Here is a 14,604-nt window from a genome sequence, read left to right as displayed (position 1 = left end):
ATTTCCAGAATGGTGGGCAGCTATTGTTTTTACACAAAGTAACTTATTTTGACATTTAATCAGTGTGTCACTTATGTTGCATATCAGGCGTGGCAATCAGCTCTCTAAACTGAAACAGTGTTCTGGTCTAGGTTTCCAACATTTTGGAGAGAAAAATCATTTTTGTTTTAAATGGAAGTCATGATGAAGTTCACAGAAGTGTTCTAGATTTCAGCCAGTGTTACACTGCAGCACATTTTAAAAGTAACGCAAGCTTGGATTGTGCAGACAAGTGGGAAGACACCGTTTATTTTGCATCCCAGGTTACCCAAGTATTATTACCACAATTTAATTCATCCCGACCATCTAAGCAGTCGCGGAAACCATCACACCTCCGGCCTCGTCCGATACATACGGAATGCCCACAATCAAATTCTGATTCAGATGAACAGTTGATGAATTCTGAAATGATAAAAAATGTCAAAACAAAACTCAAGTACATTACATTTGTGAGGAAACGAAATGTTACAAAATCAAACAACAGAACAAAACCTCTCCAACAAAATGACCTTTACTTATGTATCGAAATCTCTTGATTGACAAAACTAGATGCACGCTGCTATGTGGGGGGGGCAACTTTGTTAATGTCTGATTCCCGCAATAGGTCACATGACTTAGCGAGCGCAATCCGGCTATCTTTAGAAGAGAGAATTTACTCCACTAACCTGTTAAGAAAGCAGACTGAAACGGTGTCTGAGCCTTCCTTTGCAACTTAAAGGGGAAGCCAACAGCCACCCCCATACCTCGCAGATTATTTTTCTCATATTTTACCTTTCTTTAAAAAAGCGTGCAAAAAGATTCACCAGGTAGTCTCTGGCTTAGAAATGCCCAAAACCAGGTATGTAAAAGACGTCTCACTATTGCCACCCCTTCAAGTGTCACCCCCTCAATGGTTTTGGATCCACCCTCGATACAAGACAACTTTGATCACGCCAGTTGTTTATTTTGTGAAAAGCACATTCAAAGGTTTATCGATAGAGGGGACATTAGGTACCGGGAAAGAAAAACACGTTTTATTTACCCATTCTCCTAGAAGTAAATGCCGTGCGGAACAGGATGATAAACTTACCAGTAGAATCAACGCTCACGGCTGTTAGAGAAAAACCACTGCTTAAAAACATGTCTGGGTATCTTCTCGTGTCCAAGGCTAGCCACATCGAACTTCCAGCAGAGAGCAAATCCGTTGTTCCTGTGCTCTGAAAGCGAAGTTGAAAGAACCTACTCTTGTAGTCAGCGGTGTCGTTTCCATTGCCCACTGTGAGTTCACTGTAATAACGCATGTGTAGTACTGAAAACGTGATGTGAATCTTGCGGTCTTCATCCGTCTGGATGACCCACTCCATGACAACATGTGCCGGAGAATATTGGAGAAAGAAAGGTGACGTTATCTGGAGTGCTTCATAAGCATCAAGATCTACCACCCAAGGAATGTCTGGGGGGAAAGGAGGAGATTAGAACAACAAAGTAAGATTTGCATGTGGCAAACTGTAGCATATGGGCTCCTGATCTGGCGTATACAAATTACACTGTATTTGCTTTCAAACACAATACTTGCAGACTCGTACGCCTAGTGCCTTGTTACACCTTTATTAACTGTGAAGAGTTAGGGATTTCAAACAACATGTATTATTTTTTGCAGTATACAGATAATCACTTTTTATTCAAATAAAAACAACAAACGTCACAGTTGTTTGTTTTAAAGTGTTCGGTTTGCCATGGTCAGCGTTACTCCAAATATGTATTCCCTTTGATTACCGCAGTTAATTTCGTCGGAGTCATCGATACAGTCAAGGATGAGGTCACATTTCCAAGCACTGTTTAGACAGACTGAATGCCCGCAATCAAATTGATCCATGTTGCATTCCAAAGTTTCTGGTAGAAAGAGGAAATCGGGTTAATTGGTTACTGGAAAGGAGCAGAATAGTTTGCTGCCATGCAAAATAAATAAGCAGAATAAAATTATGTGGTTTATGTCTCGCCATTAGAGCATCAGAACATCAAACTTAGCTACTGGCTACATTGCTTTATTTAGTGATTGCCCTGCATAAGAATTCGCCTCTCTGCAAAGTAAGCCTATGGTAATCTATGCATGCAATTTCCACAAGTCTTAAAATGGAAATACTAACCGTTCAAAGGCACACTTATAGCTGTTAAACTGAAACCCCTTTGTGAATAACCAGGATGCGATGTGAACCTCAACCACATGACATTTCCGTTGGAAAGAATATCAGGAGGTAGCTTGATCCAGCTCCACCGGAAGAATGGGCTATTGGTTTCAGGGCTATCATCTCCGGCAAAGAGGAATCCATCCTCATAGTTAGTGTCAAAATCGTGGAATTTGATACGAATCTTTCGAACTTGTTCAGTTTGAATAATCCAGGTGTAGTTGAGAAATCTCCAGTTATAGTTCCAAGGATATCCAGGGGATTCTATTGGAATTTCTTCATCAGCTCGAATGAAAATTCTCCGACCTATTTGGAAGAAAAGAAACTACGCAATGAGTGGATTTTGGTAAAGCACTTCTGTGGATAAACGGAGGCATTCTTTCATCAGTAACAAGGTGGAACGCAATACTGGTCAAGCCAAATAAACCGGTCACGAGTGAATCAAAAATAGGTTACCATTACATGTATTAAACAAGAAAAAGAAAAATGAAGTTCGTGACTGACACCTCGAATGGCATCACTTTTGACCAGCAAGTATATGTACCACAATAAAGTACCTCTACAACACTGCATATTGCATATTGCCAAGCTCTCGCCCGTAAGATCACCTTGTTTATATAAGATATTTTCTTGATTCTTTATCCTTATCATTTTAAACTAGTTCCAAACAGAACTTTCTTTGTTATTTTCGTTTACATGCTTAGAATAACATTCTCATTAAATCATACTTGTCCATTTGTTCCTTGTATCGGTGTTGTTTGTTTTGACCTATTTGTTGCATCGGAGAAAATTCAAGCTTCAGAATAATTAAAGAATTCTGATTTTTTTTCGGATCTTATTTTTTTAGCCATGCACCAAAGTCTGAAGAAAGAGCAGTTGCAGGTTGAACGACTGAAGATTAGAACTTGTTATGCTTGCATATCTTGATATCTTGTTGTTCTTTTCGAAGAACTTGGTATGAAAATAAAAAAAGTCGATGTTTATTCCGAATTATATCTTGATTACCATTTTGCATCTCTTACTTTAACTGCATACAGAGGGGGCATTCCATTGACGCGTTTTCAGTGTCCCTTGTACACGAATGACAAATTACATAGGAGTGCCCGTTAAAATTGAATGGACGTAAAAAGCCAAAAAAAGGTCAAAAGAACATGAATCAGACCAAAAACATACCTATTTATACAGACCTCTCCGTAAATATCTAATAAATTACCACAATCAAGTTCATCACTTCCATCATCACAGTCCGCAAAACCGTCGCATAGCCAGTCCTCGGGAATACAAACCGTGTATCCACATCTAAACTCGTCTGAAGAGCACGTCGGATGACCTGCAAAAAAAGATATTTTGAACAGATCGAGGGTAGATCGGTTGAGTAACTGCAAGGGGCATTAGGGCACACACTTATAACACCTTAGGTTGCCCTCATCGCTCCAATTTGAAATTTGGTAACGCCCTTAGTGTATGTACACAAGTACACAAGACGGAGCTAATTTGCTTTCAGAGGCCATTGGACTTTCAAAAAAGTGTGCGTTTATCTCCTGCTCCCGTACAGATGTCGCCCTACTTACAACGATGTTATACACTAGTGTAGTAGGTTTAAAGATTTTATCGAAAGCAAATTAAGTGGTGCCACCCAAAGGATTTATATAATTTGTTATCGTGCAAAGTTTCCAAACTTGAGTCCCTCCCCCCTCTCCAATAAAAATGCAAAGATTAGTTGCCTCCCGGCTTCTAATAATAGGTCCCGCCAGGATAGATCACTTACTCCACTCAATCTAACATGTTTTGATTTTACCGTCATTTGCGGTGACCGCCACACGTGTGCCAACCCGCTTGCATTGAGTACAGTACTGGGTATTTTACTATAACAATGTTATTCAAGTGTTGCATCTTTATAAAGATTAAACTGCCGTCTGTAACCGTTTTTACTCAGGAATAATTATCTCATGGTTTTAATGACTACAGCTTTATTTTTCTTGCACACTTGTATAGATTGACAGCATAAACACCCCTTCCTTTTACAACGTGCAAACTGACGGTGCATTAACACTCCGATAATGCCCGGTAAGAAGAGGTAATGCCATGTGCATAAATCAAGCGCTGGAAATTTGATACGACACAGTTCAATTGATTATGATTGGTCAGAAGTCCATATACAGTGTATATAAGGAAATCATTTGGATAACTTTCAGATGGAATGGACAGGGCGGGAAAATACAAGTAAATTCTTCAACAGAAAGGTTAAAAATCCGTCATTTACTGACTTCTTTTGACTCTTTGTGACCCCCCCTTGCCTCAATGGGATCATTCACATCGACCGCGCCAGGTAAGACCCGCCTGTCGTTTTTCAGTGTTAACGACCCAGTAAGGGTGTCGGATCTCTTTCATGTTGAAACCTTGCATATAACTTCAGGACGAAGTGTTTTAGAGGACTGTTGACCTGATGTGATGGCGATGATATCATGTGACATGTCATGTGACACTATAGGTACCATCTTTAAAGTTCTGTATCTCTTGAAGTACACGTCCAATCGTGTTTTAACTTTGCATGTAACTGGAAAAAGAAGTATTTAACAGCAATATTGATCTCATGTGATGATGACACCATGTGACAGGTCACGTGCCACTAAAAGTTATCCATTGCATGCACGTCTGATCAGAATGGAATGTGCAACTTTTAAAAGACATTCTTTTTTCATTATACTTGCATCAAGGATGGACTCAAATGGTGACATGATACAGTTAAAATGATGTCATGATGGCATCGATGAATTTATTAATGATTTTTGGTTTTCCTTTTAAATTGACTTTCTACACAGATTAATAGGGCCTTATAGCCAATATTTTGGCAACTCAGCTGTATTCCATGAAACTGCAATATTATCATATCAAATCTACTTGTAAAAATTCTTCTTTTGTAATGCGATTTGACTAAAACAGCCAACTCCGAAACAGCCTGTGTTTGTTGACAAACACCACGTTTAGTTTATGTGACGTCAGATCAAATATTCTCTCAGCAAAAATGTTCAACAACACATTTCAACTTGAGCGAAATGTTGATGTGATCTTTTCTGACGTCAAATTTGCTTTGCTTTCTCATTCACCTATAGCATGAACGGGCCTTAAAGCCTACCAACATGGCGAATTGATGTTAGCTTGAGTTATTTCAGTTAATTGGGTTAATTTCAGCATGTCTGCAACTGAAATGAATAATATAACGAAAATGCTGCTTACAAACCCCTAGAAAACGGCAAAAGATTAAAAATATTGTATTAACAAAACTGACTACCAGTGATTTTCAGTCCCGGCAGGATTACTGCGCAGCCACGCAGCCATGTGGAGAGTACTTTTTCTCTCTCCCAACTCAATAAGACAAGTCATTGGTGGAACATGCCATCAACGAAGACGGCAGCATTAATAATTTGGTACACAGGGTCTCGGCTAGACTTTGCTTGTGTGCATAATCTGAGATAAAAACTCTGGAATACAAGGTGATCGCAAAATGCATGGTTAAAAATGGGGAGAGGTCTTCAATTTCATTATCAAAATTTTCAGGTACAGAATAACATCTTTTCCCAATTATAACATGGAAAAAAGGAAAATGTTGTTTAAGATGCATGTTATGATGTAATTTTTAAAAAAGGAGAAAAAAAGGAAAAAAAGTCTAATCCTTTAGAACAAATATAATAATCACCGCAATCCTCTTCGTCGCTTCCGTCAGGGCAGTCAGCGAAAGCATTGCATTTCAAAGAACCGCTGATGCACTTTGCTGCCTGACCGCAGTCAAAATCCTCAGGAGGGCACGGGGGATAGACTGAAATTACACAAATGATTTGTTTAATCGTGCTCTGTTCTTATTCAATTAAAATGGACAAAGACACAAAGACAATCTTTCATATGCTTATACAAAAACTGCACAGAACATTTGTGCTCAAATTTTGTTTTGGGATCATTTTAGTCATCGACTTTTCTGTACAGGATATTTCTTTCAGCATTCCGTTACAGGACTAAAGTTAAATTGTGTATCTAGCGATCGAATTTGTTATTGAAATCAATGAATGGATAATTCACAATTATATAGGAATGCACGAAAATGGGTAAATAGCGTAAATGACCAATTGAAAAGGTGAAAGTCACAAGCGTCAACTTGAAGGTCCTTTGCTACCTGATGCAAGCGTGCATCATTATGAATTTATTGATGAAAAGCTCTAAAACATCAAAACAATATTTACTACAATTGAGCTCATCCCTTCCATCAGGACAATCCTTGTAGCGGTTGCAGTAAAGATATTTAGGTATGCAAACTGATTGCCCACAATCGAATTCCGGCGGTTTGCAAGGATAAACTGTTGAGGAAAAAAAGAAAAAAAAAGAAAAAAGAATAGGGCAAGGGAAACTGTGAAAGAAAATAATGGCTCAGAACTTTAATATAAAACCACAACAAAGTTTATAATACAGTTGAGAGAGGCAACCTTTTCTGAAATCAAACTAAAATTAAACAGTATGCTTTGTTCTCTTCATCATAGTCTGTTCTCAAGCAGTCATTTCAAGGTACCAGCTTGTCGTTAGTAAAATGTTGCTGCAAAATATAACTCCCGCGTCTGAATTGTTTTTGCCTTCGAATAGTTTTCAAAAGGTTCTGCTTCTAAAAATAAATATCAGATTTCCGAGTTTTATACCTCAAAATAATAATACAATCTCAAAATTCTGAAATAATGGATATAATGTTATTTTTGGTGACTTTTTTGCTCGCCTCTGCGTATTTGCCTGCTATAATTACCTCGCCATACTTTTCCAGAGCCACTCTTGTATTATTGCCCACGTAATACCAGCCACTGAACCAAAATTGCAGTACTTGAAAAAAAACGCTTCATCTGGTACTCTTAGAGTGATCCGATCGTTTGCATTACACTTTGCTCCTCATCCAACGCCCTAACAGGGCTGTGGGGGGGGGGTTGATGGCCTTGCACAAATCACGTACGGTATGTTCATACCCCATAGAGACAACGTTCATTACAAGCACGCATGCGCACTTCAATTTCAAGCAGACAACAACGATGTTTCAACGACCGACCTCGTAAAATACCAAACTGCAGACGTAAAAATATTTTCCGGGAGGATCTAAACACGACACCACAAACAACGATATTTTAAATAACGGTAAATCTAAGAAACGTAAAAAGAAGTGCATTCTACGGATCCTTTCTAACAACGAAGAAAGAAACCGAGATTGGAATATTTTGCACTAATTTAATCAATTAATTTTTAATAGAAAATAAGTTTTCTAAGACAAAAATCTCGCAGTCAAATAAGTATTCACCCATAATTTTGAATCCCCTGGATAAACACTTCTAATTATCAGTCATTCTGAATCACCCCAAAATCGTATCTATCCAACTTTGCACAAAAATTCAAAGCCATTTTGTATCCCTATTTATTAACAAAATGGTATATGCAACACGAGGGAGATGATTTTCTGTTTGATATTATTGATGTCATTAGTACTGATACTATTTCAGAAGGTAGAATCGTTAAATTATTGACATTCCCTGTTCATCACTTCCGCTGCTGTGGACATCGTCCAGTGCGGTACCAAGACGTCGAAGTCGTCGCGTCCGCCCAAACACATGTGCATGAACATCTGCATGTCACGCGTACACATGTAAATACGCATACACGAATGCACCTGACCCGTGACTCGCCGCTATACAAGAATGTTACTCAAGTCTGCCCTTATAAGCGTATGCTGCAAGAGTATCCTCCGTTTGTCACAAGTTTAAGCAATAATTCCTGACTCCAAGAATTAACTTTCATCAGGACGTATTTTTTTGTCTTTTTCATTTTAGATGAGATATGAGACATATTTTCCCATCACAGAATGTCTGGATTCACACCATTTGGCGGTTCAAATTCACATTCATTTTCAAAACAAAAATTCCAGTTTCTGAGTGCAGTCGATTTAGACAGTCTACTAGTTTATATCAATCTTGTTTAATAATCAGGAAAACACATTTGTAGTAGATCTGGATATAATTTGGCAACACTCATTTTTTTTCTGGTGAAAGATAAAATAAGTTTGGGGTTATAACATATTTTTCATTACTTTTGAGGCATGACATAAAATCCAAGCTACAGAAAAAACACACAAAAACCAAAAAACGTAATTTGTATTTGTCGTGAAAAATTTCATTATTCGTGCTCCGTTTCCTGGAAATCCATTAACAAAGATGACGTCTCATTTTGAAATCAAAGCGCGCGAAACCAGACATACCCTGTTGCTATGCCGTTGATAAGTGTAAATCTTGCACAAGCACACTTTGGTTGGGAGTGCCATGAACATACATGAGATTTTATAGAAAGGAACACGTCACACGAAGTCAAAGTTAATGACCCGCAGAGAATCGATCGTGGGTATAGTTCTGCCCGGCGCGCGCTCGCTCAATGCGTTACACCAGCGCCGTTTATCAATTTGATATTTTGTTCTTCCTCAGTGCTGAAAATATTCTCACTGCATTTATCCGTTCATCCAAATTGATAAATTGAGAAGATAAATTATTACCCTGAGATTGTACCAAAGCTTTGTTTTTATCATATAACCGACACTTTGCCTGTGCCAAATCATTGCCGTTTGTCACCCCCCCCCAAAAAAAATAAAATAAAATAACGCTTTGCCCCCAGGAAGTGATAACCTTGTGGTCACTGGTCGTGCACAATGTAGCCAATCACAATGCCAAGCTGGTGAAGAGTGAAGTACTACACTTATTCGAAAAGGACGTCACATTTCGGTACTCGTTATTCAACAGGTGTAGTGCAAACGATTGGAATATGCGCGTGTGGGTTCAGGCGCTGGTTCTTGCGCTAATGCCTTTTGCACGTACAATTGTGCATATTACATATTCACTACAGTTCTTTATACTAAATGAGCTGAAATGCAAACGATTGGGATTTTTAAATTGTGACAATTTCCTTCCTGTATAAAGCCGAGCTCGTAAACCCTTGATCAGGCAGCTAGGACTTATGGTTGGTAAGCTACTAATGGCGCTAAACGTCGTAAATTTGTGACAAAATATATCTCGATAGTTTTACTTTCTTAAACCACAAATAAAAGTATCAACAAATGGTTCACCAACATGCAATTTCCAAAACTACGTTCCCCATTTCACATTTCAACTTGCAAAGCTGAAGCCTTGTTACCGCAGTCTAACTCATCTCTTCCGTCAATGCAGTCATGCTCGCGGTCGCACTGCATCCACTTTGCGATGCAGACAGAATGACCACAATCGAACTCTGTGTCTGGTGAACAGTAAATTGATTCTGAAAAAAAAGAAGTTCCCTTTAAAACTCTCAAGAAAAAAGGATAGCAAAAACTAGACTAGGTAAAGTAAAATTCAGATTGAAACTCTTTTACGGATCATTTTGAATTTGATTATGATGTGAAGGGTTTCGATAACTAGGTACATACTAAAATCAAATGACATCACTGGTATGCATGAGTTTTGTTTCAGGTTTCTAGATGAGGTAAATAGAATCCAGATTGAGACTCTTTTACAGACATTTTGAATTTGATTATGATGTGAAGGGTTTCGATAACTAGGTACATACACAAATCAAATAACATCACAGTCTGCATTACACTTGTAGTTTTGTTTCAGGTAGCCTAATCCGTACGGGTATGGTTTTGCATTAAAGGAACCACCAACTAACAAGAAAGAGCCATTCTATTAAGGCCGAAAAAGGGACTCCGGTTTCTGGTCACGGGCTTCGTGCAGAAGTGGAGCGGTGACGCGGTTTTTTTTTCTTCTCTTTATTTTCCTGAGAAGTGATGTGCATGTACACATGCTTTAGAATGCGTGGCCTTGTTACTATGAGAAGTGTGAACTAATAACTCTGAATTAATAAAATTACCATAAAATACGAAAGGCCATGGTTTCAGTCATCTCACTCGAATAAGAGGCTTCTTCTTTAGCTTGTTAAAATACAGTTGCACAATCATGCACAAATTAAATGTGAAAACTCGTTTCCAGTTTTCGATTTTAAATTAAATTTTCATAAGGTAGCTGTATATGACATCCTTTGCACGTTGTTTTCTGCTTACGCGTAGAGGAATTAAGTTGCACGTTTAATAGCCTATGAAATAAATGAAACAGTTCAGGTCCACAGTCCAAATGAAAATAAAATCGTCATGAGGTAAATGATACTGTGCACATTGTTTTCTGTTTTAGCTTTTAAGAAACAAGCTGAATATAAAGTATATGGGGAAATTCAAATCAGAAAGTAAAGTCTCCTCTCACTCCAATCTACCTTTGTTCTTGGCAAGATACAATGAATGAGTTGTTACGTACATACATGTGTGGTTGTTATGATGCGACGTCCGTCGCCATTACGTGCACTGCATGCGTATGTACCGTCACTGCCTCACCGACACTTAACAGACTGGCCCCTCATGGTGTGTTGCTTAAAAGCGTTTCTAATCTGTAGGATGTACGACCAAATCGTCTGTTTGGTTCACAGACATAGGGTCTGGGTCCCAATCAATTGGCTAAGGCCAGAAATTAAACCGAGTATTTGGCAGCTCCTACAGCCAATTTCATTTTTTAGAAACATGTATAATATCAAGCCGCAGCCAACTTAATCCGACACGAATGGCGTCATCTGAAATGAGTTCCCGACTGAAATGTTTGGAGGCCTTGGGATTTCATCACCGTTCTTATAACTCTACCCATCAAAACACGTTAAAGTATGTTACAGGTACGCAGTAGCGGAATCCTTGCGGATCAAGTAAGTTTGTCGGCTTTTGGAAATCGTATCAAGCAAATTAAAAAAAAAAACAAAAAAAAAAAACGACGCGCACATCTACGGCGACACGCGCGGTGACCAGACACCGGAGACTTTGTTTGGCCTAAGGAATAAGTTTATAACAAGATTTCAGTGTCCGAGATTGCAGATTACGGGCTTGAACTACCTGACAACAGTTGAATTATTCGACGAATGTCTAGGAAAATTTATCTTAAGGGATCAAAAACTCAAATTACCAGAAGAAGGAACGCTAGCTGCCGATAGGGAAAATCCACATCCAAATTCGTTGTTTAACCATTCCCAGGCTAGCCACAGGGATGTTCCATTGGAGAGTAAGTCAGGTGGTGATTTATCAGCTCTTGATTGAAAGAACACGTCTTTGTGGTTAACGACGTCATTCCCGTCTCCCACCCTGAGACTGTTGCCGTCATCACAGTGGTGGAGCGAAGAGAATGCGATACGAATCTTGCGGTTTGCGTCAGACTGGATAACCCACGTCATCCGGGAAGACTCAGAGGTTGTTGGGTAGGTACTAAAAAGAAGCGGCGAATTTATCTGCATTGTTTCATTTGCACCGAGATGTATCCCCTGATCTGCTGGTAAAAACGGAATCACAGTAAATATTCGTTTCATATCCAGTGGATGCACACCATTCTCCATTCATTCATTACAACCCAAATTTACGGAAATACAGAATATACGTGGAGCTGAAACCGTAGTTCTGAGTATTTGAGTGTTGTGTACGAAAGCAGACGAAGTAGTGTCTACCTGCTTGCGAATTTTTGGCACTACCTTCTTGATGAGTTTTCTTTGACAGATTTCCCTTTTTTCGCACGCAGTGGAATGTCGAGATGGGGGCGGGGAAAGTGTCCCTGGAATATGCTACCCTATTTTTTTCTACATTTTATTGATCAGAAAACACGGAAAAAACACACATCAGAAAGTAACAGCACGAATCATACAAAATCAAGGAAATTGGAAAAAAAACAGGAGATAATCAGAAAGGAGCATAGACGAGGGGGCCATGACGAAATGTAGAAAAATTCACATTCATACACATATTGAAATGGTTGCATAGCGTCTACAAAATTAAAATTGAAATTTCCAATTTGTTTTTCTAATGAAGACTAAGGGTTTTGTTTTTCATAGCAATCTTATATTCTATGTCATACTGATTTTGTAAAAATAATCTTAACCCCCAAAAGGAAAGAATTTGAGTCTACATAAACAATAAAAAAATAAGTCAGAAATGGATTGCGGGGTCATCGCAACAGAATTCGAATTTCCCAAACTGAATAGGGTCTTTGGAATTTTGATTGATAAAATACATGATGTCTGACAAAATGGGTGAATCAGGATACGTTGCCCTATTTTCTAAAATGTTATTTCATCTGTTTTGCTTTCTTGAAATAATGATTTTCTGGATTTTGGTATTTTTTGGTCAATTCAATTCTTCAAGTTTTATGCGTGTTTACAATAAATCACAGATAAAGAAATAATACACAGTAGATGACATTTGCACTGATTAAAATCCAATGACTTTTACTTAAATGCCTTGAAAACAGACAGACAGACAACCAGACAACAGATCACATGACTAACAAACAGACAAGAAACGAAAAGATGACAGACGGAAAAGACCGATAAAAGTAATTTGTAAAAGACTATAATGTGAACAATGGGACAAAAAAATAAAGAATATATATGGTTACGGAATTGAAAAGGGAAATATGCTAAATAACTAGAGAGAATATTACTTTGTATAACGTTTTGAAACAGCCTAGAGACGACTATATTTTCAAGGTCATGCTGAGACCGTTCCAAAGTCGTAGCCGCTGAAAACGTAAAGTATTAATCGAATCGGATGTGCGAGTGTATGAAAGGTTGAGGCTGTTGTGAGACCATGAGCGTTAGCCATGGACACTGTGGAGCGGGTTGAAGAAAGAAAAAAAAGCATTTGGAAGAAGATTGTTTTGTGTAGTTGAACAAAAAATGCCAGTTTGAAGTTTGTTAATATCAGTGAGTGTAAGCGTCTTGAGTCGTGCAAAAAGAGGGGCTCTGTGTGCCTTTGGAAGTGATTGAGTGCAAAATATGAATAGCTCTTTTCTGAATGGTTATTAATGTAGCTTGGGTGTGCTCAGATAACGTTACAATAGTTGTGGCCAGGAAGGATTGAGGTATTGTAAAGGGTGAATAGACTGGAAAGGGAAGAAAGAGCAAATAATCTTACCAATCGAAAAAATATGGTCGTTCCAGGTTTAACTGATCGTTGAATTGAAAAGCACGAGCATTTTTAAAACGGCACTTATAATAATGTTATTGTTACTGTTACTGATATTGTTGTAAGTAGTATCATTAACAGCTTATTTTACGATGCCATCGCCAGCACCATCGGAATTAAAATACAGTTGACATGAGAATTAATGTAACAAGGGAATAGCAAAAATACATCTATACCTAAACTATAAATGAAGTTCAGAAAACTTGTACATCGAAGGCTGAGTGGGAAGAGAAAATGAGGAAATGACAATAAGGATTTGATCAAATTGAAATAAAATTAAAGAGACGTCAAAAAACAATAGACGAGGGGAAAAGGGCAGAAACAGGAACAAGGAGGTTGGAGGAAAAACAGGCAATTCAAAGCAAAGGAGAAAGGGGAAAGGAAAGGTTAAAAACAGAGGAGGAAGGGCAAACTGGACAAGAACATCATTAAAATATATATATCAGTCTGATATTAAAATTGTGAATACTCTCAAAGATGTACTCAGAAAGACAGCGTAAAAGAATACATCCGTTCATCCATCCTAGTCACCAAAGTCACTTTAAAATAGCCACAAACAACCCCTGAAATTGATGACTGAGATGGGCTTTAAAGATATAGAAACGACAGTCAGCAGTTGCATGCTTGTGTATGGATGGTAGAGAAATAATTAACTATGGCAGCAAATTTCATTAATGCATATATTGACAAATTCCTCAGTTTAAATGTTGGTGCTAGCATCATTTATTAATCAACTTAATTAAATCTATGAGATGACTGTACTTGTATCTCCTAGGTCGACTAAAGGGGACAAATATGGCATTAGAGTGTCTCATATGAAGGTCATGTGCAACATATGGCGGATGGCGGGGAAAAATCCATGAGCAGAGACTCTCCAAACCTAAAACAGAACTGTTTCCTTCGCTGACTCAGACTGGTCAAATGACATGGCAAAAGTTCATCATCATAATTATTTTACTCTAAACCAAGCACAGCCCCCCCCCCTTTTGGGGGATTCTTCTATAATCTAATGTGGGGAAGTAGGTGAGGATTCGTATACAAATGGAAAAAGTACAGTTGTGTTAAAGACAGAAATTTCATTTTGTTCCCTTAGCCAAAGACCTGGATACGTAAGTTACACCATAAACTGATTACATTGGTGACACAAATATAGTTCTTACCACAGTTTAGTTCATCAAGGCCATCTACACAGTCTTCGACGGAGTCACATTTCCAATCGGATTCGAGACAGACAGAATGCCCACAATCAAATTCGTCCGCAGTGCAGTTCAGAGTTTCTGAATGGATATAAAAGATAAGGTCATTTTAGAGGAACGGACC

At 38.3% G+C, this 14,604-nt stretch overlaps 1 protein-coding gene across 3 annotated transcripts in view; it reads right to left on the bottom strand.

Moving 5' to 3' along the window:
• Positions 1-14,598, bottom strand: part of LOC110989123 (uncharacterized) — a 47,321-nt gene extending 32,723 nt beyond the window's left edge. For 2 of the 3 annotated variants that reach the window (XM_087143315.1, XM_087143317.1), the window contains exons 1-10: positions 14,445-14,598; positions 11,240-11,596; positions 9,402-9,521; positions 6,440-6,553; positions 5,902-6,021; positions 3,418-3,534; positions 2,166-2,510; positions 1,795-1,911; positions 1,109-1,471; positions 322-441 (exon numbers count right to left, since the gene is read on the bottom strand). In XM_087143315.1, the coding sequence (XP_086999441.1) occupies positions 322-441; positions 1,109-1,471; positions 1,795-1,911; positions 2,166-2,510; positions 3,418-3,534; positions 5,902-6,021; positions 6,440-6,553; positions 9,402-9,521; positions 11,240-11,564 (1,741 nt within the window). In that variant the 5' untranslated portion in view covers positions 11,565-11,596; positions 14,445-14,598. Of the gene's footprint in view, positions 1-321; positions 442-1,108; positions 1,472-1,794; positions 1,912-2,165; positions 2,511-3,417; positions 3,535-5,901; positions 6,022-6,439; positions 6,554-9,401; positions 9,522-11,239; positions 11,600-14,444 lie in introns of all 3 variants that reach the window. The other variant, XM_087143316.1, reaches the window with a different exon arrangement.
• Between the last annotated feature and the right edge of the window lie 6 nt (positions 14,599-14,604).

Source organism: Acanthaster planci, linkage group LG11 (assembly GCF_054643075.1).
Source record: "Acanthaster planci isolate LZ-2023a linkage group LG11, COTS_SCS, whole genome shotgun sequence".
Taxonomy (NCBI): Eukaryota; Metazoa; Echinodermata; class Asteroidea; order Valvatida; family Acanthasteridae; genus Acanthaster; species Acanthaster planci.
The sequence above is the reverse complement of the archived record's forward strand: the minus strand, read 5'-3'. Positions and strand labels throughout refer to the sequence as shown.